Raw genomic sequence first — 26,451 nt, 5'->3', positions numbered from 1 at the left:
CAGTTAAACAAATAAACTTCTTTTAATAGCTCTGCAACTTTAGCATTCAAGTGAGTATCATTTTATCCTGCATAATATCAACATCTAAAAATCAATGCAATAACAGAGTTTTTCATAACATTTTCAGGGTTTTGGTCCCTAAACATTCTATATCTGAATAAGGCGTATCTGCTATTTGGGTTTTGGTTTTTTGGTAGCAATGTCAGTCAGTGAGTCCTAAGGCTCTTTAATTCCTTCTCCCTCTTCTTCACCTTCTTGAAGACACGTTTATGCTAAGAATCATCCTCTGGATTTTTTCGTCATTCCTTAAATTATTTGCTTTTGCAGCACAGATCTTGTCTTGCTGGTCTTTCATCAGCTGCTCCAGTTCAGCCAGCTCAGCCTTCAGTGGTTCCAGCGTGCTGTCTGTGATGCTGGAAGAGACACAGGGAATGTGATGTTGTTGGAAACTTTCAAGCTGCTTCAGGTTATTTAATCCTCCAAGAAAATACATTTCAATACCTGAAAGGCTGCAAAGTATTCCATGGAATCACAGAATTTGGGTTGGAAGGGACCTTAAAGCCCACCCAGTCCCAGTCCCTGCCATGGGCACGGACACCTTCCACTATCCCAGGGTGCTCCGATGGATTCATCGTGTTCTGGTGTGAGACAAGGCCAAAGAAGCTGTTTCACCAACTGTCCTTCACACCAGAAAAACTGCCATGCTCTGGGTCCAATATTTACATTGTTTGTAAGTTTTAAGGGCCCCTAAAATCTGTCCCCAGAGACAAGCCCAGCTGCCCTGGCCACACGCACCTCTGCTCCCTCCGCAGAGCCTCTGCGTGCTCCCTGTTCTCCTGGCGCCACATCAGCAGCTCGTTCCTCATGGCATCCATGTCCTCCTGGATGTAATCCACCATCCTGCCCAGCCTGAAGACATGCTGGCACACAGTCTGAATGGAGCCCTGGAACTTCTCGATTTCTTTGGCTACCAGGTCTCTCTCCCTCTTCCTGGATGCTTCTGAGGCAACTGGCTTCTCCTAACAGGAGGGACAAACAGGGGAAGCATCAGTATTAGGGAAAACTGTTGCTGTAAGCTGAATGATGGATGTTTGGAGACTGCAAACAGGGAAGGAGCTGGAGAAGAGTTCATGACAGTTTGAAATGGAAGAGAAGAATCATGGAATCACAGAATGGTTTGGGTTGGGAGAGATCTTAGAACTCATCCCATCCCCTGCCATGGACAGGGACACCTTGGATTATCCCACGTTGCTCCAAGCCCTGTCCAGCCTGGCCTAGAACACTTTCAGGGATGGGACAGCCACACCTTTCTGGACAAGCTTTGAAAGCAGCATCAAGTTCTGCGGCTGTGTGGGAGTTGCAGGGCACAGCCTCCTCTGAGTTCTCTGCATCAGCCCCTTCAAGATGCTTCTCTCCCTCCACTGCCTGTATCTGGATCTCCAGCTTCTAATGCTGCTCCTAACAACAGCACTTCAGTGCTGTAACAGCCGTGGTTACTCCCTGCCTTGCACTCCTGGTCACGGCTGTAAAACCATACAGGCTGCAGGTGTGGCCTCCATAAACTCCACTACACCAAAGGAATTTGGGCTTGTGCTCCTTCCCTCATGTGGAGCCAGCAGTCTCTGTGGTGCAGCTCCTGAGGCCTCAGCTCACTGCAAGTCAAATTCAGAGTTTGCTCCAATGGCAAAGTCAGCAGGAGCAAAAGGATGCTGTAAAAAGAGCAGAGTGATGCCACGCTGCTAATACACTAGAATAATCTTATTCCAGCAAAGCCATTAAGGCAAAGCCCGCTGGGATTTTCTCCCCCATGAAGAAAAAACAACCTCGTTTTTCTTTCCTCGTTTTTTCTTTTCAAACACTCCTGCAGGTCGAATTCCCAAACGCAGACACAGAGAGCTTGAAGTAGAGTTTATTTAAAGTAATTCTGTTCGTTTATTATATGCCAAAAAACTAGAAATGCCTTTCCCTGCCACCCCAACCAGAGGGTGAGCTGCTCCTAAGCACAAGTCCTGGTAAACACAGAGTGGGACAGGGAAGCCGTCCCCTGTCCCCTCCTGCCCTCCTCCCAAGTGCCTGGCCTCCTGTGCAAGCTGGGGCTGTTTGCTCAGCTGGCTTCGGAGGCTGCAGGGCGTCCTGCCAAGCACACTTCAGCAGCCCTGGGCTGGCTGGAGGCTGGGGACACAGAGAGATGTGTGTGAGGAAAACGCTCTGCCCAAGGTGCGAAGGCTGAGCCTCGCTGCGGCTTCTGCCCGCGCTCTGCCACACACGTGACGCAGGGAATGCTGCATTTCTGACTCTACTGGGGGTTGCTCTTTGCCTGGTTCCATCAGGAGCTGGGCTGAGCTTCAGGCTGCTGAAGCTGAGCCCTTTGCTGCCCAAGTCACCTCAGGAGAGCTGGCTGAGCTGTTAAAAACAACACAGCCCCAAGTTCCCCCCTGTTCAGGCCATGCCTTCGCAGCAGCAGCAGGTGTTCATTACACCACACCAGCCACATGATTCAGGGTTTTCTGGAGCCATCCATGCCTTTGCTGTCCTTTAGGACAGAAGAGCTGCAATCTCACAGCGTTTCAAGAGATTCCCTCTCTCTATCCTGACTCTTTTTGTACTCCTTTTCCTGCTCTGTGCTCCATCCACAGCACTGCATTTTCCACATGGGGCTGGCAAGTGAACTATGCAGACAAGCACCTCCAGTCCATCAGCAGAGTTGTATCAGGTCCAACAGCTTCCCAGGAAGATCTCTCATTCCCTTGTTTTTCCTCTGCTAAGTGCTCCAAACCCTCACCACTCTCCTCCCCGCCATCCATTATCCGAAGGCTCAGCCAAAAAATAAGGAATTTATTTCACATCCAGCTCTCTCAGAAGGGAGAAGACTCAGCCAGTCCATTATCTGAGGGTTGGTGTGTGAAAACCTGCTTCATTTCTATTTTTCAAAGGCCAAGTTCTGGAATGTTTCCCAAGGCATTCTGCTGGAAAAGCTGGCAGTCCATGGTTTGGCTAAGTGCACTCTTTAAGGGATAAAAACTGGCTGAAGGCCTGGCCTAGAGAGGGGTGGGGAATGGGGACATGTCCAGCTGAGACTGGTCACCAGTGGGGTTCCCCAGGGATCAGTACTGGGCCCAGCTCTGTTTAGTATTTTTATCTCTATCAAGGATCTGGATGAGAGAATGGAACACTTGGATGTGGCACTGAGTGCCCTGGGCTGGTGACAAGGTGGTCATCAGGCACAGGTTGGATTCAAAGATCTTGGAGATCTTTTCCAACCCAAATGATTCTGTGATTCTATTTCTCATCCTTGTAATGCTGGCATGACTTCTCTGATACCAAGACAGACCAAACAGCCTATACGTCCCTCCACAGGGAAGTACAGAATCAAAATAAAAAATGAAATAGAAATTAAAATCCCACAATTCAGTAAAGAAGCAAGCCAGAATTGGATACTTTAGATACAGAATATATCTACATAGAGATCTACACAGGTCTGTAAACACAGGTCCAACTCACAATTTGAAATATTCCAGGCTAAAATACACAGCTGCTAGAAAAGCTCAAGTGAAACAAAAAAAAAATTTGGAGTATTTTTCATTAATCAGTTCCTTAAAGTGTATTAGCAAATACTGAAAATTAATTATAGTGTCCCTGTAACTCCAGCATGTTCTTTGTGCAGTGGAATACTTCAAAAGTGAGATTAAAAGGAGAAAATATCCAAAGTCAGTCATGGAATTACAGGATTGTCATGGTTGGAGAAGACCCTTAGGATCATCAAAGCCAACTGGCACTGCAAGAACTGAAACATAACACCACTAAAAAAAATCTATTAAATACTATTTGAAATAAAAATCTAGTAAATACTATTCATACAGGTTCATCAATAGACTTGTTTAAAAATAAAAAAAAAATAAAATTAGTGTCTTTGAAACACATATGATACTGAACTGGTGTAAGAACTCCCAAGTTTCAAGAAAAATCCAAGAAAAATTTCCTCCCAAGAAAGGTTTCCCAACCACAAGGCACAGCAGCTCAACCCGTGAAAATCACCACCCTTTCTTTGTCTCATTAATACCTGTGCTAATGATCCCAGAATCCCAGAGTGATTTGGGTGGGAAGGAACCTCAAAGCCCATCCAGTTCCAAGCCACACCATGGGCAGGGACACCTTCCACCATCCCAGGTTGCTCCAGGCCCATCCAAGCTGGCCTGGGACAGCCAGGGATGGGACAGCCACGATTCCACGTCCTGCAGCTCAAGGCTCCGAATTATCGCTGTGACACTCCCAAGCTTTGCCAGCTCACACTGATTGTAAATAATTAAGGGAAGAGAAATCCCTGAGAGCCTGTTCCCAGCTCCACAGTTGCAGCTATGGGTTAAAATCTCTGGAATGATGGCAGATGGCTTCCCCCAGCCAGCGACGTGGGCGGTACGAGCCCCGAGTGCCACCTTTGCTCACTCTGCACAAACGCCTAACGGGAGATTTTCAGCTGGGAGGAAAATGCCAGAATCCGAATTGTTCCAGGCTTTTTCATCAGACCCTACACCTCAAGCAACTCCCCTTTCCCAACAGCCCCAGAATCAATAAATTATCCCCATGGAAAAGGCTGGATCACTTCTGTAGGCCCAACACGTTTCCTTTTCTTCGTGTTTTTCATAAGGCACCAAGATAAATGTTTGCTTTGGATTCCTGGAAAAAAGGCTGCTTTTCCCATTACCTCCATGTGAGCAGAACACAACCTGGACTCGGGTGCAGCCACCTGAGAAATCTGAAAGCAGGAATTTTCTTTTTTAATCAAGAAGGTGGAAATTATCAACAAAGCTCCAGAAGCCATCAGAATTTCAAGAAACAGCATTTGCTTACTTTTATACACCTTCCCCTTTGTTTCTCTTTTTTAATTATCAGGCTTTTAAATATCAATCAAATTAGTACAAGCATCCATCAAGCATTTCAATAGTTACTACAGCCCCTTTTAACACTATTATTATGTCCCACTAGGACAACAGACCCAAGTAATCACATTTTATTGAGCTCCACCATTTCCCCCCACCTCTTTCTACAGGACAGGGCAGAAACTTCATTTTGTGCAAGTAACTGGGATATATCCAGCACAAAACCAACAAGGTGGGGTGCTTTTTTATTGTATAAAATATATATTTTTGATCATAAAGGGTGTTTTCTTTTCCTGGTTTTTACAGAGTCTGTGTTTTAAGTAGATTGTAACTACCCACGAGGGATCCCCATAAGAAACTCTTTCACAGAAGCAGAGGGGAAACAGTAAATGTTAAAGCATTTCACATGAACAGGATGCTTTTTCTGCTGATGCCAGGTATGAGGTTCAGGCACAGGCCAAGGAGCTGGAGACACAATGTTCTTTATCACTGCACTTCCCAGAGTCAGTCTGACCTGCTCCTGAGCTGGAAGGCTCCACAAAAAAATAAAAGAATGGCTCTTTCAAGAGAGCTTTTTCAATCTCTTTTATTTATTGGAGGGTGGTGGTTTTCCATATTAACTGAAGTTCATACTCGATCCTTCCAAAAAGAGCAGGACTTTTCACCTGTCCATGAACACCCACTCCAGCCCACACACCCACCTTGCTTTCCTGGGGAGAAATCAGTTCCCAAAATCTCCTGTATTTGGGGCAGTATTCAGCACACAAAGCAAAATTATAGAACCATGGAATGGTCTGACTTGGAAGGGACCTCAAAGCCCATCCCATTCCAACCCCCTGCCATGGGCAGGGACACCACCCACTATGCCAAGGTGCTCCAAGCCCCAATGTACTACCTGGCCTGGGGCACTGCCAGGGATCCAGGGGCAGCCACAGCTGCTCTGGGCACCCTGTGCCAGGGCCTGCCCACCCTCCCAGGGAACAATTCCTAATTCCCAAACCCCATCTGCCCCTGCCCTCTGGCAGTGGGAAGCCATTCCCTGTGTCCTGTCCCTCCATCCCTTGTCCCCAGTCCCTCTCCAGCTCTCCTGGTGCCCCTTCAGGTCCTGGAAGGGGCTCTGAGCTCTCCCTGGAGCCTTCCCCTCTCCAGGTGAGCACCCCCAGCTCTCCCAGCCTGGCTCCAGAGCAGAGGGGCTCCAGCCCTGTGAATCCTCAGCCAGAGGAGACAAGCCAGGAGACGATTCCAGCTGAAATTAGTGACAGCAGAGCACATTTGTTCACCCACGATGCCACACTGGTGCCAGTTCTGCCCAGCCTTCCCTTTCTCCTCACACTTCCTGTCCAGAACCTCTTCCTGCTCAAAGAGCACCTTTTCCTGGTGAAAAAGAACTTGGAATAAACCTGCTCCTTGTACTAAACAACTTCCCTCCCCCCAGGCAGTGCCCCAGCACCTTGGAAGACGTGACAGGCCCTGTGCTGTGTCCTTTACACTCTGCACCTCTCCTGGGGGCAACCACAGCTGCCTCACTACTTCTACACGTCCTTTGTGTCCACAGATCCATCTGCTGTCTCACTTGGATTTATAGTGCACCCAGGACAGGAATTCCATGGTTTGGGGCACAAAGGAGCCCTGACACCAGGATTATCCCCAGAGTGGCCAGAGCCCTGTTCCTGTGTTCACAGCTTGCAGCATGACTGCTTGGGGGGCGCATTTTTGCTCCCTAGAGCTGGGAGCAGCGTAAGGACCCTGGAGCACACATTCCTCCACCTGAGCTCCTGTGCTGCTCAGCTGCTGGGTTAAAAACCCTGTTTTGGGGGAACTGTGTGCTTGCACCAGAGATTTCCCACTGAACTAGCATCACATCACCATCAACAGAGATGTGAAAACCCTTCCATGGGTAACTCCTCCTCCATTCCCCTGTCAGCATTCCTGAGGACACACCAAGCTGGCAGGATGCTGTGGTGGGAATGATGAGCCTCCCCCCAACACCAAACTGCTGGCGTTTCTGACTGCAGCTGCTGAACACAGCACATTCATTGCACGGACTGGAGGGCACACCCAGATGTGCAGCTGATGGATTAATGTAAAAATCAGTGACCTGCAGCTCTTCAAACAAACAGAATCAGCACTGATTACATCTGTCCTAAGCTCTGAAGTGCATAATGTACCGCACTGGTAATTCAAGTTAATATTGCCCAGGTGCTGAGCTATTCAACACCACTTGTTCCTCCCAGAAGCCTCCAAGCTGCTGCTTTTCTGAAACCCTTTTGGTAGTGCAAAGATGGGAATTCTGTTATCCCACTTGCTTCAGCTATTTAATAACCTGCCTACGTTTTTCCACACATCAAATAAATGAAGTGGAATACAAAATGGAACATCTGTTTCTTTCTCTGGTTGACATTAGAGGCTTAGACTCTAAACAAATACATTTAGGAAGTTTTTTTAGGAATTTGTTAGGCTGAACACAGCTAATCAAGGCAGCAAAAATCTTGTGTATTTTCAGAATGACCCCTTTGTTTGACCTCAAAATTGTGTATATTAAGTTTCTGCACATGCAAAACTTAGATGATGAAAGTCCCAGTTTTCTTTCCTTCTCCGCTGTTCTCCTTTATTAAAACTCCTTAAAAAGCAAATGCATGTTTGGGAAACACAGCACAGAAAGGGTTTTGGAGGAATGTTTTTAACATAAATAAATGTTCCCCAGGCATCAGCAGCTGGAAGGTGTGAAACATCCCTGAGAGGGCACCAGTGTTACATTTGGATTAAGCATTAATCCACCAACTTCACCTCATTTCTGGTTGATTAATCCCCAATAAATCAGGTGGATCCATTGATCATTTTTTTTTGCTGAATACTGGAGTTAATAATGTATTAACCAAAAGTTACAGCACTCAGCCTGCTATTTTTTTTCCCTCTTCATTTTCCCAACTGGCAGAAGATCAAGGCTTTGAAGACTAATGAATAGAAGTGGGGAAATACTTCATTTCTTTTGGATGTATTAGTTTAATAAAATGAGGGAAAATTAACATTCTAGTGACAGACAGAGGAAAGATGGAATTTCCCAAAGCAAGTTTTCTTTCAAGTATTCCCTGGATTTTTGGATACCTTACTCCAAAAATATAGCAGTACCCTTAACTTTACTCTGTGATGCACAACAGTTTGGAATATAGTTGCATCCTGATGCAGAGGATACTTCTGGAGAGTTTGATGGAAAAAAAATTAAATAGTCAGAGAGGCTTTCCCAGAGGCAAGGCCACGTTGGAAATTTGGGGTTTTTTTTTAACTTCTACTCTCACAACAACTCTATTCTCTAGAATTATTTCCCAGGATTCAACTGCATCTCTAGCTCTTGTTTTCTGAACTGTCAAGTGCCTGTCACACACTCCAAGCATTTTTAATCATCTTTTCCATTCAACTCTGCTGTCAGGAAAACTACACTTCTCTCTGGATCACAATTTCAGGAAAACCACACTTCCCTCTGGATACAATTTCAGAACTAGAATCCTGTCTGGATCACAATTTCAGGAAAATCACACTTCTCTGTGGATCACAATTTCAGGAGAGCCACACCCCTCTCTGGATCCCAACCCCTTCCACACCATAATCTGAAGAGCAGGAGCAGCAGAGGAACCTCCTGAAGCAGCAAGCAGCTGCTTGGCCAGGCCATCCCATGGTATTCCAGGAGCTTGGGCAGGTTTCCACGTGATGGACTGGGAAGTCAGCAGGTTTTTTTCCAGAATTAGTTCTCTATTCTCAGCACTGCTAACTCAGAGCAGGGTTTCAAAAGTGCAACAAAAGCCAAACAAGTGCTGAATGAATGTTTCAGGGGCTGAAAACCAGCAATGGGACTCAATGGTGATTGTAGAGGGTCATAATTGGCCATTTAGAAATATTTAAGGGGTTAAAAAAGGAGTGTTTTAGTTTGTTACTTTCAGTCAGGGAAAAAACCCAACCAGAAAATACAGCGCAGACACCAGAGGAAGCTTCCTGATCTTGAAATCCATGTGATTGTGTAAATCCTTCCCCATTATCCTGTTCCATGGCCAGTGCTGGACAGGACACACCACCAAAGAGGGCAGCCCACAGTGAGGGAGTGCTGAGAGACTAATGAATTCCTAATGCTGTTCCCAAACTGAGCTGGGAACTGATGATCCAACAGCACCATCTAGTTATAAACCCAGGAACAGGGACAGCTGCATGGCTTGGGCTCTAGTGCCTGCTCAGGAATGAGCTTTGGAGCTGCTGCAGAAACTCCAGAATCAACCTGGAACCCTTCTTTGTCTCCAAACAGTTCTCTAAAGGCAGAATTTCACCAAGCAGGCAAATCTCCCCATTGGACAATCTCATGCCAAGCAGCCAGAGGTGTTTCAGAGACCAAAGACACAAGAGCACATTTCTAACAAATGGATGCAATTCAGCAAGTTGGGTAAAACTAAAACCACTCCTAACAGACTGTGGGCAGCAATCTAAAGGTGTTTTCCTCTTTTTAGAAGGATTCCATTTCTTCAGCTCTAGAATTATCCCAGAGGAATTTGGGCTGGAAGGGACCTTAAAGTCCATTCCATTCCAACTCCCTGCCATGGCAGGGACACATGCCACTATCCCAGGGTGCTCCAAGCTCCAATGTCCAGCCTGGCCTTGGACACTTCCAGGGATCCAAGGGCAGCCACAGCTCCTCTGGACACCCTGGGCCAGGGCCTGCCCACCCTCACAGGGAACAATTCCTAATTCCCAATATCCCACCTAACCCTACCTGGGCTCATCAACCACAGCCCTTGTAATACATGAAAGGAATTTTCTTCCAGGCCTGTATCTCAGCCAATCCCGAACTCCAGAAAGGAGGATACTCCCTCAAGAGTCAGATCTGCCATCTCAACTTTCTCAACGTGCTGGAAAAGAGAAGAAAGCCAGAACAGGCAGACAGGAGTCTGCTTCAACAGTCTTCAGGAGTCACCACTAATTTCACTGAGCTCTGTGAACAGCTGGTCTCAAACACTACAGACCATTCCTGAAAAGCATACATGCAGGAAAACCCTACAGTACTGAATTAGATTAAAATAAATATGATTGGAAGATGTAAGAGCTCACGGAATGCATTCACCTCCCAAAAACACCATGTACTCATCTAATTTTACGAGACTTTTATCACTGCAGTGCTTCAGTGCCTCTCCCCAGCACATCAAAATGGATTTAGAAACTTTCCATGGGATCAGAAGAGTCCATCTCGATGTTCTGCCTTTGCTGTCTCTCCTACCATGAGCTCTGCAAGGCACACAAAGCCAGAGCTCTCTGTTGCAGCAGGAAGACACTCAAATATGGGGGGCTCAGGCTTTTGCTTGTGGTTTGTCACTGCTAGATCCTTCGCACACACTTTCTAAGTGATCAAAACAACAAAAAAAACCTACAAAACTCAGCAAAAACAAAACCTACCTTCCCCTTCTCAACTGTGGAAAAAATCACATAAGCAAGACAAGACATGACAGAGAAAAGCTTGATCACAGATGGAATAAATCACATTTAAAGCAAAGAAAAAGGTCACAATTGCAACATCTCATCTCCCAGTTCTTTGAAGGCCATTGCCACCTCACCCTCTCTGTGGTCTGTGATGATTTCTGTGATGCCTCATAATCCTTCTTTGTTTCTAGGATTCTTTTCACCAGCCCACCTGTTGAAAAACCAGGATTTTTCTAAGCATTGACGGACACTAAACAGTTTTAAACATTCAGACAATAAAATAAAACCCAACTGTTCTATTGATGCAGACAATTTTTAGAGCAGCATTTTATTTTGTATTTTAAACACTGACACACAAGGTATTTGTTATCTGACCTTTTTTCTCCCAAGCTTTTCTAGAACTTGTCTTTCAATCCAACCTCATATCTCGGAGCTGACAAGCTGTACCTGACACTTGAAGAAACGTTAATTTATGAGCTTTATGCAGAATTTTAAATCCTGCTGACATTGAAGATGCATAGAAAATGTGTCCTTAACACAGCTGTAAATCCAGCTGCACAGGAAAACAAGCCTGGGTAAATAAGTTGGTTTTCCTGCAAACGTTGCAAACTCCTTCCCTCAGGAGGGATCTTAGTGCTCTGTTCAGCACTTTTAAGTGTTCAGCATTTGGTTTAAACCCAGGGGTTGATTCTAGAGCTGTACAAATATACATAAAAGCAAACGTACCATGCTTTTGATCCTCAACCAGCTCCACTTCTGGCTCCTACACGTGCAGGAAGAGAGTGTTAGTTGCAAGAAGTTGGCATTGCTGTAATAAGGAACTATTCAAAAATATTCAGCTGGAGGATGTTTTAACAAGTCAGGGAATCATGGAATGGTTTGGGTGGGAAGGGACCTTAAAGCTCATCCCATTTCACCCCTGCCAGGGGGAGGGACACCTTCCACTATCCCAGGCTCCTCCAAGCCCCATCCAACCTGGCCTGGGGCACTGCCAGGGATCCAGGGGCAGCCACAGCTGCTCTGGGAATTCCAGTCCAGCCCCTCCCCACCCTCTGAGCCGGTAATTCCTTCCAATATGCCATCTGACCCTGCCCTCTGGCAGTGGAAGCCATTCCCTGTGTCCTGTCCCTCCATCCCTTGTCCTCAGTCCCTCTCCAGCTCTCCTGGAGCCCCTGTAGGCCCTGGAAGGGGCTCTGAGCTCTCCCTGGAGAGAGAGAGCCTCTCTCCAGGCTGGACACTTCAAACAAAATATGGAAAAAGGTTCAATCAGCTGCAACAGGAACAGACCTTTGGCATCTCTGGCAGGGGCGCTGCTGTCTCCACCACGAACTGCTCGTCCTCCTCATCAGACACCTGCTGCTCCCTGAGCACGGTCGGGGCCATTTTAGAGCTGCCGCTCCTGTCAGGGACACAGGGAACAGGGGAATGAATGGAAATGCTGAGATCGAGCCAAAATAAACTAAACTCAGCTAAAAGTCATCAAAAGATCACAGAATCCCAGAATCAATGAGGCTGGAAAAGCTCTTCAAGTCCAGCCTGTGAGCAATCCCCACACAGAGCACTGAGTGCCACGTCCAGGCCTTCCTTGGACACTCCAGGGATGGGAACTCCACCATGAGGTGACCATCCCAAACTGGCGATGCCAGAGGAGCTGGGAAGGGTGTGCTCCAAGGAACACCCTCTCTGCATCTCCCTCATCCCTCACCTTTCTGGGATTAAGAGCTCAGTGCTCTCCTGATGTTTCACTCGCGGAGGTGCCAGCCTCGCGCTGCCGGGACGGCGAATCCGTCTGCAAGAACAGCGGGAATGGGGAAAAATCACATTCACAAGGGACACAGTGTGGCATTCACATTCTCTGAAAAAATCCCTTCACCCAGGATTTTTCTCCTGGGAAGCTGAGAAGCCTCAGAGAAAAGGAAAACAATTCTTCTCTCATTTACTTCTCCTGTGTTGTGCTCATGTGGCATGTGTTTGGAGGTTGTTTACCCACGGGTGATTGTTCCATTGGATTCTGCTGTGAGTTGTTCTCACTCATTGCCCAATCAGGGCCAGGCTGTGTCAGGGCTCTGGAGTGAGTCACGAGTTTTCATTGTTATCTTTTTAGCCTTCTGTAAGTATCCTTTCTGAATTCTTTAGCATAGTATAGTTTAGTATTCTTTAGTATAATACAGTATGATAAAATAATAAATTAGCCTTCTGAGAAGATGGAGTCAGACTCATCATTCCTCCCTGCCACAGGGGTGCCTGCAAATACAATAACACAGCAACACAAGACTTTGCTGAGCCAAAAAAAAAAAAAAATCCAAACATTCAAATTAAAAAGCAGCTTCACCTCATCCATAGCACCATCCTTATGGAACGCACAGAGGAAATGCAATGTACTCCTCAAAAATTTTACTAAAAATTTTACTCCATGGAGCAGTTTATGGATTGAGAAGTGAAGAAAGGATGGAAACACACCTTTGGGCAGGTCGAGGTGGGACATCAGGAGGTGCTTCCCCATTTTCAGGCTTGTCAGGAGCTGCATTCTCCACTTCTCTTTCTATTAAACAGAACACCATAAAACTGGGGCTTAGCTGGGCTAGGAAAACCTCAGGTTTTTATGACAGTATTTGGAATCTTAGCATTGCATTAAAAAAAAAACCACTTAAATATCTTCATTTTTATAAGTTTCTTAACATTAAACTGGGGCTTAGCTGGGCTAGGAAAACCTCAGGTTTTTATGACAGTATTTGGAATCTTAGCATTGCATTAAAAAAAACCACTTAAATTTCTTCATTTTATAAGTTTCTTAACATTGTGAAATTCCCCCCTCTGTGAAAATGACATCATCTCACTCAATGCTTTTGTCTCCCTTAACCTCGTATCTTCCCCTACTGGGATTCTTGGTTGAGGTGGTGGCTACTCCTCGAGTAAAGTCTACTCATAGCATCTAAACTCAGCCAATTATGTTTAAAAACTCTATAATACATCACAAAAAGGGCAAAAAGCATTAGAGAAGAGCTTGATTTATTAAAAAACACTTTTTTCTGTTAAAAGTTTTCAACTATGTTTGATGCTGCTCTTTTGTCACTGGAATGTTACTAAGTCTCTGGCAAATTAATCTGTAAATAACAAACAGACTGATTTTTTTAGAAAAGTTCTATTTATTCTGCAATCTGATCAAGTTAGGCACGAAGCACACAACAGGAATTACATCCAGAACTTGAGAACTACTCCCAGGGCCAGGAAAATTGGGATACAGAGTCTTGTTGCTCTGCAACAAAATATAACTGAAACAGACAGAAATAATGCTCTAAAAGATCCAGGAAAATCAGTTTACTTCACCTAATAAACAATGTTTTATAATCCTGGGCTCATGGAGTGGCTTGGATTTGGATCTTAAAGGTCCTGAACCTAAAAAATGAGGGTTTACAATGCCTTGGTGAATAAAGCTGAAAAACAAGATCAGTCAATAAAATAGAGGTTGGACTTGATGATTTTGGAGATCTTTTCCAACTTTCATTATTCTTCTGATCCTGAATATTTGGTTCTTAAACCACCAGGGGATCCAATCCAAATCCATAATGAACCTGGGGGTACTCCTCTTACATCCATCCCAATTACACCATAAATTTATTTTCCACCCCAGATGCATTCCAAAGGACAAGACAGCTCCAAGAGATGAAAGGAAATTCACGTGGAAGTTCTCCCAGCTGGGGAAGGTCACACAAATGTCTTGGCCATCCATCCATATTTAATTAGGCTGCCACAGCCATGAGGCCCTGGAGACCAAAGGTGGGCTGGGAACACCTCCCACATCCATGGGATCCATCCTCCCAACCAGCCCAAGCATCTGCAGCTGGAGAGAACAAAAATGCAGCTTTTTGCTGCAATTTCAGCTCCTCCTCCTGCACTTTGCTGCCATGGCTCCATGTGTGTTGTAGCTGGATACACATCCATGTCTTGGGAGCTATATCCAGCTTGGGGCGGGGGGAAATGAAGGAGTAAGAAAGAATGCAGGGATGGAATTTTCCTCTGGAATCCTATAAAATGCAAACACTGAGACTCTCAAATAGTTGCACAAAAAGGCAACATGCAAAGATTCCCTTCTTACAGAGAACAGTCACCAAGGGATTCAGGTGCAGTCATTTGCCTCTTGGAAAACAGTAAAATAGGAAAAAGGAAAATAAAAAGTAATTGCTTTATCAGGGGATGGACATTTTTCAAGGCAGAGTACGAATGAGATGTGATTAAGCAGACAGCAGCACTTGGATTAAGTGCAAATCACCCTCCTTACATCATTTAGCAGCATGGATTTGACCCAAACACTCCAGCTGGGCTTTCCATGGCAGCCACACTTTAACTTTCCCTACCTTTCTGTTTTTCTGCAAGGCCTGGTTCATTTTTCTCCTGCAGCTCAGCAACACCATCCTCTGAAATCCCATCTGCCACACTCCTCATGTCCACAGCTCCTGTAACAAACCAGTTTATAGTCAAATGAAACCCAAGAACCAATAAAAATTCAGAATAAAAAGCCATGCTAAATACCTGCTAGGACTTCTTTAAGGGCTGCCCTAGTTTAACAAACCTTCTTCAGTGTCAATAAATCACATTCAAGGTGCACAAAGACTTTTTAAATGAGTGCTGACTGAACTCCTGAAAGCTGAAATATTCAGTATAAAACTCTATAATTTATCTGCCCAGAGAGAAGACACATTTCCTCCTGTTGTACATTGATTTATTTCCAATTAATAGAAGATAAAATAGAAAGCTCTGATCATCATCACCACTGTGCAACATGCATCAGAAAGTTTTCTGACACTCTGGATTATTCACCTGTGACAAGCCCACTGTGTCAAAAAAGAGGGGTAATGCCCCAAAATATTCCTGGCTCTGATAAACCATTTGAGTGCTGCATCAGGGAGAGAGGACTGGTTTTAAATACTCACCCTAAAGTCATTCCCTGTATTAAACTTATCAGGAAAACTGGATTTTGGTTTTAAATATGGTGTGTCTGGTCCTTACAGTTTAGTGCCATATAAAACAAATATAAAACTTTGGGAAATAAAAAAAGTTATAGGATCAGCTAAGGATCACTAAATAGTAAAAATAAGGCTGCAGTTTTAATGGAATCCAGACAGGGGTTTTTCAGCTGCCAAATTACTCAGACTTCACAGCACAGGAGATGTGACATAAAAATTTCAATTTTCTAGCACCAACTTGAATGAGGCTCCTAAATTAACACACATACAGGGGGGATTTTCCAACTTATTTAAGGTGCCCAAACAAGGCTATTCATTATCCTGAAAGCAGGACTGATGTAACTCCAGTATTTTGCCTCAGACGCATAGAAACCTAAAACAGAAATCAAAAAAAAAGTGGGAACTTGGGAAGACATCCAGCAACATATGATCTCTTTATATGAATTATTAATAATGAGATTGGAAAATTAAGTGCATGAAGATTTTCATGCAGCGATTTTTAACCAGAACTGCCTGTTATTAACAGGCATCAATTCACAGGTGTCACTGAATCTTCTGAATAGAGACATTAAAGTGACTTATTCTTTTATTCTTCTTCTTTAGGATTAAAATACCAGGGGCACAAAGCACTGAAAGGAAATTAGGACCAATCACGGAAATAGGAGGAGGAAAGGCACTAAAATACAAACAGAAATTGCAGTTCCACTACTGCTGTCTGAACTCTGGGTACGAGCCACTTTTATTCCTTATCCAGGAGTTTCTCCAGGCTCTTCCTCTTCTTTTCCTACACAAAAAGATGGCATTGCTAAGCTAAGATTCTTTTCCTCGTGATGTGCAATATTTGGGATATTCTGAAGATAAACCACTTCCCAGTCAGTGTGTAAACACAATATTCAAAGGCTGAACTACGGAAGCTGGTGACACAATGCCAAAGCCCAGCGGAAGCCGGGCTATCTCTGTGCACTCCAGTAGCCACGACAGGAGTCGGGAGCAGCTGGGGACTGGGGTTTGCCCCCAGCTGAACCTGAAGAGCTGCAAGCCCTGCAGTACGTGCTGCTACAGCCACGGCAGCGAGCAGGCAAAGGAGGAACGAGGAGATGCTTTGTCTTCAGGCTCCACTGGAAAAACTTTTGGCAGGTGAAGGAGGTAAGGCTGATGAACCACGTCTGTGCAAGGGGTTAAATACAGCTACGAACAGGGGGTGGGTACAGAAAACAACCAATAGGGGCACTTCAAGGGTGGAGCAAGGGGATTACATCCACACTGTGGGACCAATCAGGAGAGGGGGAAAGACACATGGGCCAATGGGGCGTCGTGGATTAGGGGAGTTCCAAGTGGGTGCTTCAATCAGGGGTTGGCCCCGGGGTGAGGGGCAGGGAACATTCAGGAAAAAGGGGCAGGATCACCTTGACAGCAGGGAAGGGACTAGAACGAAGGGAGGGGAATAGCTTGAGGGACAGCTTTAAGGGAGGGTACAACTTAGGGGAAAAAGAACTTGGGGAAAACGTGGGGGGATAACAGAATGAACCATTTAACAATAACTCAATGAAATAAACATGAAGCGTAACATCATAATTGCAAGGAAGCACCTCCACAGATAAATAATTTATTTGGAAAGTCTGGACCAACTGTCTGTTAAACCAAATTAAAACCATTTCAACATTCACTTTGCTCTGCTGTAAAAATTTAACAAATGTTACATGTCAGAAATAGTTGCAGACAAGTCCAAAAGCTTAATTACACAGAAATTACCAAAAGCAGGCTGAATTTCTGTCTGCAACTGCGCACAGGCAAAGAGAGCAAATTGAACTGAATCTCACTTCCTGTATCCCAAATCCAGGCAGGAAAACTGCCTCTCGGATTCACAAATGCAGGCTGGGAGTACAAACCAAACCCTGGCAAAAATAAACATGGATATTTAAGCATTTCTGCCATTCCTGTTCAATAACCCTGCAGCATATCTGATAGAAATAACAATATCCTCCCTGTGGTTACCTTCTCCTCCGGGCTTGGAGGGATGCCTTGATGCTTTTGCTGAAGGCTGCTTTGATATCCTTGCAGGAGTTTCATTCTGCAAGAAAACAAAACAAAACAAAACAATAAAAGACCAGAAATTTATATAACAGTAGATCTAAATATTATATCATTATATCTAAAATTCACTTCCTTGTGTTGCTTTTCTAAGTATTATACAGAGGAAATATTGACCCAAGAGTTGATCCACGTGTTTACGTTGAGTTTATATCCCTCACAGCCTGTGGATATTTTTTCCTGGATAAATGCCACCTATTTTCTTTCACATGAACTTATTTGATGGAAAAACAACTTCCAAATGGGAACTAAGAGTATCCCACCTTGTGGAATAAAAATGTTATAAAAAGGAGGAAGATTCCTACAATCACCTCTGTGTTTCAGCTGCATCAGATAAACAGCTTCTCTTCAACCTGCTGCAAAATCTTTTAGACTTCATTCCAAAAGAGAAGCAAGGATTTAAAAAACTGTGCTACTAGGCTTGCCCAGTCCATTACTTAAATGGCAACTTCCCTGGATAAAAATCCTGCCTAATATCCCAATTCCTAAAATATGTTTAGCACCTCCAGGGATCTCTTTCCTTATGTGATTTTTTTTTTCAGTTTTCATCCAAGATTTTTGTTAGATCTGCTGATCATTATTAAGGTTGGAAAAGACCTCCAATGTCCATATTGATAACCTGAGAATCACAAATTCTGCCATTTTTATGCCATCAAAGAATGGTTTGAGTAGAAGGGACTTTAAAGCTCATCACCTTCCACCCCCTGCCCTGGGCTGGGAAACTTTCCACCAGAAGGAAGCGTTTTTCCTCTTTACAAATTCTGGCATGTTCTAAGGAAAACCAGACACAATTCCAATCTTGAAGTGGTTCATCTTAATTTTAATTCTCCATAATAACCTCCACGAGCCCAACATTATGGAAGGAGGGAAAAGAAAGCTCTTATCCCATCAGGAGCACATCTGGCACACTACAGCCCCAGCAGCTCTCTGGGTGAGGTCATTATTAGCACAAGTGGGAAGGGAGCTGCCAATAGGTGCTGAGGCTGCTGCAAGAGGGGATTTGGTCATTTATTTATGTGGCTACAAACAGAATTTTTGTGGAGCCACATGTGCAGCCTGGCAGCAGGTGCAGGTTGAAAGCTGACGTTTGCTCACTATGGCAGCACACCAAAACAGAAAGCCCACAATATTTATGATTGAGGGGCTTTCCAAAGGGAGATAAAAGAGGTTATTCCCCTTCAAGACTTTGAAAAGCAGCCACCAGAGCCATTAAAGGGAAATCTTGCACTTCATCTCACACCATGCTGGAAAAACACATTACAGCAGAATCCTTGATGGATGCATGCACGCTTCCCAGTCCTGAGTAATTATGTTTCCACGTGGAGAGGATCCAGAGCCTTCTGCAAACCATCCAGGCTGCTGCTTTGTCCTCATTATTAACCTTTAAAGAGGGCAAATTTCACTTCAAGATAGAAGAAAATGTTTGCTGTGTTGCAGAGCTCATTACAAAATAAGCCACTGTGATTCTCTCCTCTAATTCATCAGCTCTACTGATGGTTCTCTAATAATAAATAAGAATTAAGTCTGTGAACGGCAATTTCATCCCACCAACCCTCCACATTTAATTTTTTCTTCTAATTAAATCCACAGTGCCGGGAGGTCTCTTTCCTTCTCTGCAACAGAAAGCACGCACGTGTAATTTTATATAAATAAAACCACATACAAGGAAAGATCTCCACTTGCTAAGGCCAGTTTGAGTGCTGTGCAGATAAGATTTATTAGGAAAATATCAATCAATTCTCTTTTCCTCACCTAAAGTCTGGCAAGATGATATTCTATTGGTATTAGACCCTGGAAATTAAAAGCTCACAAACACAAAGATCCTGCAAATTGGTATTAGATTGGTATTGGTATTAGATCCTGCAAATTAAAACTTCTCAAACACAGAGATGAGGAAAATCTCTGTTTTCAAAGCAGTTTAAAGGATGTATTTCTGATGTAATGACACCAAAGAGAGGGACATTCCCAGCTCCACAACAGAAATGTTTTAGCCACGTCCTGCAGATTTCCATGAAGTGATTCTCTCTGATGTCCTTTTTTTAATTCCACAGTTTCATTACATAACCTAAGTTCCAAGAGGAAGAGAAGTTCATTAGGCAGGACTTAGAGGCTGCTTTAAGTGACCACTTCCAGAGCAACAGAGTTTGCAGGGCAAATTCAAACCCATTCTGCAAGTGGCCAGAAATGACAGGATATTACAGAAAGCTTTAGCCAAGAGCTACAGCTGCCATGGGAAGAGACTTTTCCAAGGTGTTTGGCCTCAGGGGGAAATGATTTACCTGTTCTGTGGTCACTTCCAGCACCAGATGCTCTGTGACCTCCTCCACCTCTTGTCAAGCCTAAGCAATAATGATCTTCATTATTTAGAAGGTCCAAAAGGCCATTTTAAATCTGATTTTTCCCTGAGATAGACTGAGAGTGAACAGAACACGACTCAACCCTGATCCCAAACTGCAGGATGCAAGAGCCAGCCTTGAGGCAGCTTCTGATTGCCATGTGGTAGCCAAATGTCTCTTAATTCCTACTTAGCCCTGCTTTCTTCTAGCTCCAGAAAATTATGGATACCCATGTGATGACTACTGCACACTGGGTATAACAAAGTTTCTTTAGCAGCAGAAAAATACATTTAAATTACCAAAAAAAGTCAGCCTTAAGTAGATTTGGAAGCTGGTGCCAATAATTAGCAGCAAGAAAAACTGAGATTTGCATAAACAGAGAAAATCTCATTAAGCAAAGTCAGAGACTAAACTTTAAGAGACAGCTTTGCTGTACATGTAGAATACTAAAAAAAAAAACTTCTAAATTGATCTCTTCTCTAAAGTAAATGCATTAAAAAGGTAAATACATTAATCCTGAGGAGGAAAACACAGCGGCTGACTTGTTGGGTACTACCTCAAACTGCTTCACTTCTATTATAGTGAACAGATATATTCTGTAACTATCTACAGAAAAAAATACATATAAAAAGCTAAAAAGAGATGCTGAAGATTTATTAATTCTGCAGCAGAGACCACAAAATAAGATTCATAATCTTTCATGTGCACAGAAAGTTGTTTGCCTTCTTTTGAATACATTTGTTTCCCTGCCAGGTGATTCAGGTGGAGCCACAGTGGCTAAATTGAGGTAAATCCCTGGAAATAAAGGCTGGGAAACTCCTGGGAGGACCAGAAGATCAACCCCAGTCCATGAGATGCAATTTCCAATTAATCGCTGCTGGAATTTCCTCTAAATCACTTTGTGCAGCTATCTCAGCTCCCAAGATTCACTGGGCACGTTTTCATGTCACCTCTCCCTTCCCCAGCTTTAAAACGATGACATGTGCCGTGCTCTGCTCTCAAGTTTGTGTTTTCATCATCTCAGAAATGAGCAGCCTCCGCTGTTACGCAAGCGGGCAGAGGCAGGAATGTCATCTGGATTTCAGGTAATGATCCCAAAGCCTGGGAATCCCTCCCAAAAGCACTTAGGAGGGGAAATGAAACTTTACTGCCCTGCTGCATTATTGCGGTGCCCAAGAGCATGATGAGAGCTTGGGATGAGGCTCAGAATTTCCATTAGAGACCCAGTTTGCAGGAAGTTTGACTTGGCCATGAATATTTGCTGGAGGCTAAAAAAAACAAAACTATTTTATAAGCTTTCCCTCTCAGTGCCAATAACTTAAAGAGTTTGGCTGGACTGGAGTCAAGGAAGAGCCATAAATTTGTCATCTCGTGGGGAAGACATGATAATGACAGTGGGCCCAGAGACTCCTGCTAGAGTTGGGGTCCTGCCTGGTGTTTCCTCAGCCTGTGCTGCTTTAGGTTCATTTACTGAAGTCTCCCTCTTTAAACATTTGGCCACGTGGCTCCATAATTCCCCAAACTGCCTCAGGTCATCAGGAAGCAGCAGATGGAGTCACAGTGGTGACACAAGCAGCAGCTCCTGTGCAGAGGCACTGAGCTGCTCTTCCAGCTGCAAACCATGGACCCTGAAACAACACTGGACTCCTTTTCTTTCTAAAACAGTAACTTCTGCTAAAATACAAAAACCCTATCAGCAACCCTATCAGTTTTCCAGGAAAGATTCTGAAGAATCAGGAAAACTCTTGACAGGGGGTTGGAAGAGATGAGCTCTAAGGTTCCTCCCAACCCAAACCAGTCTGTGATCCTAAGAAGTGTCCAAAATATGAATACACAGAAATAAAATCTGCAAAATAAAATAAATTGAGTAGACTTGGTTTTTTTTGGTCCAAGCTCAGAGAAATTTTTAATAAATAAACAACCAAAAAACCCAGGGAAGCATCTATTTCATGTGTTTCCCAGCCCTAAACTTGCCATTTACCCATCTTTCAACCCCACATCATTTTTGAGCAGATTCCCAAATCAAAATACAACACTTTGGTTATTCCTACCTCCTCCACTACTAACCTCAGCGTCTGGCTGGCACTTGCTATCTTTAGTTGGCCTCTGTGGTTTTCTATGCATGGATTCTTCAGAATCTGAGGGCTGGAAAGAAATGAACTGGTTTAGATTCAAAAGAAGCATTTAGGAGCCCATCAATCCTGAATTTCTACCAACAGAATAGAAAGGCAGAATAGAAAATATTCAGAGGAAGAGGAAATAGAAGAGTAACAAAATGAAAGGCAATGAAAAGGTGGTTCTCAGGGCAGTTTAGGCCCTATAATCCTTAGAATACACAGGAATCCTAAACTGGTTTGGGTTGGAAGGGACCTTAAAGACCATTCAGTCCCAACTCTGAGAAGGCTCTCCAGCACCTGAAGGGAGCCAACAAGAATGATGGAGAGGGACTTGGATAAGGGCCTGGAGTGACAGGACACAGGGAATGGCTTCCCACTGCCAGAGGGCAGGGGCAGATGGGATATTGGGAAGGAATTCTGCCCTGGGAGGGTGGGCAGGCCCTGGCACAGGGTGCCCACAGCAGCTGTGGCTGCCCCTGGATCCCTGGCAGTGCCCAAGGTCAGGTTGGACACTGGGGCTTGGAGCAGCCTGGGATAGTGGGAGGTGGCCCTGCCCATGGCAGGGGTTTGGAACAAGGTCCCTTCCTGCTGGATGAGCAGGAATACAAACCTTGAAGGCCACTGAAACAAACACAGTCCCAACCACAGCATGGGGAAAGTTCTTCCCCAAAATAACATTTCAATTACCTTTTTCTCTGCTTTCTCCTTTCCGTGTTCCCTGAGATGTTCCCCATCTTTTTCTCTGTCCCGATCTCTTCTTCTCTCTCTGTCTTTCTCTCCTTCTCTGTCCCGGGCCTTATCCTTGTCTCTTCCTTTCAGCCTGTCCTTTTCTCTTCCTGCTTCATGTCTTTTCTCTCTTTCCTGTCCTTTATCATGCCTGAGATCCTCTCCTCGCTCTGGGTCTCCTTTTCCTTTGTTTTTTTCTGTTTCTCTTCCTTGCTTGTTTGTTCTGCTTTTGCCTCCTTCCCTCTCTTGTTTTTCTCCTTCCTTTGAGGTGTCTCTTTCAGATTCTTTGTGCCTGTCTTCATTATTCTTCTGGTTTTCCCTCTCCTTTTCTCTTTCTCTGCTCTCTTTCAAATCTCCTTTGGGTTTTCTGTCTCTGCTGGGGCTTCTGTCTTTAATTTCAGTGTCTCTCCTGCTCTAAAAAGAACGCAAACACTAAAAATTAATTCCATTGCATGGCAACTCAATCACACAGTGACTCTACAAACACAAAAATGCTAAAAATACCCCAAACAAATAAATCATGGTACCCCAGTACCCCTCAAAAAATGCAAATGCTACCTCTTTATCCTTATGGCTTTTTTGTTCTTCTGCTTTGGCCTCTCTGCTTTCTTTATGTCGAGGTTTAGAGGGTGGAGGTTTCCCTTTAGCGTCAGCTTTTTCCCCAGCCAAGACCCTTTTTACAGCAGCATCACTGGACAGCTGCAAGGAACAGAAAAACACCACTGAAATGAGTAAATTGTTTCATTAAGTAATTAATGTTGTAATTATTATTTTAAGAATGTAACAATTCAGTGTAAAAAACATAATAATTCCTTGAAAGAATGCAATAATGCTGTGTAAGAGCAGCCCCCACGGTAGTTTTTAACCACCTATCAAATTTCTCCATTATTGTATTTCCATAATCAAAAAAAGCACAGTAGAAAAATTACTTTCATTCCATAATTAAGAGATTTGACTGAAAGGAGATAAAGCCAAAGGTGAGCAACTGTAATGCATCTGTATCCCAAAATTTTAAAGGTTCTGGGGCTTCATTTTATGCTAGAAATCTAATAAATGTTATTAGGAGACAAACAAACAAAGTGAACAAAGTGAATAATAAAATCCTTACTATTCAGAATACATTTGGGACAATTGCAGAATGCAATGTGAGAAGCTGGCGCAAACTCTGGCCAAAGATCATGAACTCTCCATCCGCTGTTACTAAGGACTGACAAAATGTTTCTACTGCGCAGTTAATGACAGCAGGGGGTAATTAAGGCACAGAATCATTTGGGTTGGACAAGACCTCCAAGGCCATCGAGTCCCAGCTGTGCCTGATGCCTACCTTGTCCCCAGCGCAGGGCACTCAGTGCCACATCCAAGTGTTCCTTGGACACCTCCTGGGATGGGGACTTCTGAGCACCCTGGGCAGCCCCTGCCGAGGCCCGAGCACCTTTTCCTTGGAGAAATTCCTGCTGATGTCCACCCTGAGCCTCTCCTGGCCCAGCCTGGGGCCGTTCCCTCTCCTCCTGCCCCTGTTCCCTGTGTGCATAAAATCTGTGTAATTCTGTCCTACCTTATTCAAGCAACACTTCCCGATTGCCTGAAGGAATTCATTGGTTTTCTCAGGCTCGTGTCCAGCCACAACTCGTGCTGGTTTCACTGACAGTGGCTCCCCTGTCACCATCACAACAGCATCGATGGCCTTCTGAAGGAAGCTGATTTTGGATTCCTTATCCTGGTAAAAGAGCAATTAAGAGAAACTTTTATCTCCACGATTATTATCATGTTTCTTTTTGTTTCACAATTATACTTCACAAACAACCTGCCCCAACTGCTCTTCAATCTTCCAGTGATTACATAAAATCAGAAGTAAAAAAATAAAAGACCAAATAAACAAAGTAAAGCCAAGTGAAATTTCAGAAGTCCTCGCAATTAAGGAATCTTCATGATTCCAGTCCTCCTTACAGCTCTCTCCTATTGATTACTCAGATAAAAATTATTCTCCTTATCCTCTACAACTCCAAGAGAGATCACAGTAAGGAAGCAGACAAGTCTTCCTCCTGACCAGTTTTGGGAAGAGGAACTCAAGGTTGAGACATTTTCCCCCACACTCCAGGATTTTGATCTCCTCTGCCTGAGCTCTGGAAAACCCCATGGACTCATGGGCTGTGAAAGAAATTTGTGAAAGAAATTCTCAGAGTGGTAGCAGCATGTAGATGCAGCAAAGGCCTGCTCAAAAGCTGCTGGGAAATCTGCTTTTTGTGTCACAAAGGACACTATCAAAAAAACCAACAAGTCAGTTATAAATGACATAACTGTAGTTATCCTGACAGCAGTAGGAGCAGTCACAGAAATAAACACAGGCATTAGTCAGTGACTAAAACGTGCAAGAACTGGCTGGAGGGATGAGAAGTCAGAGCTCACACTTCAGTTGCTACGTTAAACAAACACCATGGGATCAGCTGCCTAAGTGGCAACACACAAAAACTGCTTTGTTTGCCAGGAATCAGCAACTAAAGCTCCCAAATCAGGCTGGGAGTTGGGGAACTCGGCATCAGCTCAGCCAAAACTCAGGGGAAAGCAGCAAACAGAGAGTAAAGTCACCCTTGGACCTAAGAAGAGTTTTCAGTAATAGTAATAACCTTCTCTTTCAGTAATCAGCCAGTTTTATACTGCAATAAAGCTACTGTGGAATGCATATCCTAGACAGGTGAGTCCTGGGACATTAAACAGAGATATTTAATGTATGTATCTATATACCATATATATATATATATGTGTGTGTGTGTGTGGGTGGGTGTGTTTGTACATACACACAAATATATAGAGCAGTAAGTTTAGGTCCATGGATTCTCTTGAGAGACCACAAGACTCTTTAAAACCAAAAATTTGCACACTAATCTATAGGTGTCCACCTCATGGAAAGTATAATATAACCCACCAGCAGGAACTTTCATAACTTCTTCACAAAAGTAACAACAGCTCCTTGGTGCTGAACACAGAAAAGACCAAAAGAATCTTGTGGCAAGTTGCAAAAATCCTGAAAGCTAAACAAATAAGGAAGTCCCATGCCCACCTTGACATTATCTGACTTCAACTCGAAATCTGTGTAAAGTCCTCTCAGAAAACCTGTCACTCTGATCACCTAAAAAAAACCAGAAGAAACTAGGTAAGTCAATATCATTTAAAGCCTCTGCTCAATAAACCTTGTGGGGCAGCAGGAAATGCGTTCATCATGGAAAGGGTGGTCAGGCATTGGGGTGCAGTCCCCATCCCCGGAGGTGCCCAGGGATGGCCCGGACGTGGCACTCAGTGCTGGAGCCAGGGTGGGCATCGGGCACAGGCTGGACTCAGAGATGCCGGGGGCTTTTCCAGCCTCAGTGATTGCGGGATTCTGTGATGTTTCACTGTCCCGGGCTGCTCCAAGCCCCAGTGTCCAACCTGGGACACTTCTAGGGGCAGCCACAGCTTCTCCGGGCACCCTGTGCCAGAGCCCGCGCACCCCGACAGCAACAACTCCTTCCCAAAACCCCACCTAACCCTGCCTCTGCCAGCGTGACCCCCTTTTCCTACCGCTACAGGTACCTTTCCACCCCGAACGCCCCAAACTCACCCCAAAACGCCGAGATTTACACACCGCTCCGGGCACGCCCCACAGTGCCGGGGGAGGCCCGCGGTGCCCCGGCTGCCTCACCCCCACACACCCACCTCACAGATCAGGTCGTGCAGGTAGCGGAAGGGCGGCTTGCTCAGCAGCGCGTCGGTGAGCGGCGGCTTGCGGATCACCTGCCCCAGGGTCTCCCGCGTCTGCCGCGACACCGCCTCGTTCATCGCGGCGGGGCCGGGCCGGGCCGGGCCGGGCTGGGGCTCGAACCGGGATCGCCGCGAGACCCGCCCGCCCCCG

The 26,451-nt window shown here is 44.7% G+C and overlaps 1 protein-coding gene across 1 annotated transcript; it reads right to left on the bottom strand.

The window, feature by feature from the left end:
• TRAF3IP1 (TRAF3 interacting protein 1) lies at window positions 1–26,451 on the bottom strand. Its single transcript, XM_041400242.1, has 15 exons — window positions 26,256–26,451; window positions 25,624–25,692; window positions 24,121–24,282; window positions 23,124–23,264; window positions 22,527–22,979; window positions 21,790–21,867; window positions 17,291–17,366; window positions 14,687–14,785; window positions 12,792–12,873; window positions 12,037–12,120; window positions 11,619–11,730; window positions 11,058–11,094; window positions 10,466–10,542; window positions 796–1,019; window positions 1–413 (listed from the first exon to the last, which is right to left on the bottom strand). Exons 1-15 carry the CDS (start codon window positions 26,376–26,378, stop codon window positions 248–250), a joined length of 1,983 nt encoding a protein of 660 aa, XP_041256176.1. The 5' UTR covers window positions 26,379–26,451; the 3' UTR covers window positions 1–247.

The sequence above is a fragment of the Onychostruthus taczanowskii genome, unplaced genomic scaffold (genome assembly GCF_017590055.1).
Source record: "Onychostruthus taczanowskii isolate IOZ18803 unplaced genomic scaffold, ASM1759005v1 scaffold176, whole genome shotgun sequence".
Classification (NCBI taxonomy): Eukaryota; Metazoa; Chordata; class Aves; order Passeriformes; family Passeridae; genus Onychostruthus; species Onychostruthus taczanowskii.
Note: the sequence above shows the minus strand (reverse complement) of the source record. Positions and strands in the feature narration are given on the sequence as shown.

Excerpts from the sequence above, each read along its gene's own strand:
- TRAF3IP1 (XM_041400242.1), bottom strand. The coding sequence starts at position 26,378 with ATGAACGAGGCGGTGTCGCGGCAGACGCGGGAGACCCTGGGGCAGGTG. Across the intron at positions 22,980-23,123 it reads AAAGCCATAAGGATAAAGAG|AGCAGGAGAGACACTGAAAT; the intron begins GTAGCATTTGCA and ends CGTTCTTTTTAG. Across the intron at positions 1,020-10,465 it reads CATCACAGACCACAGAGAGG|GAGAAGCCAGTTGCCTCAGA; the intron begins GTGAGGTGGCAA and ends CCCTCCTGTTAG.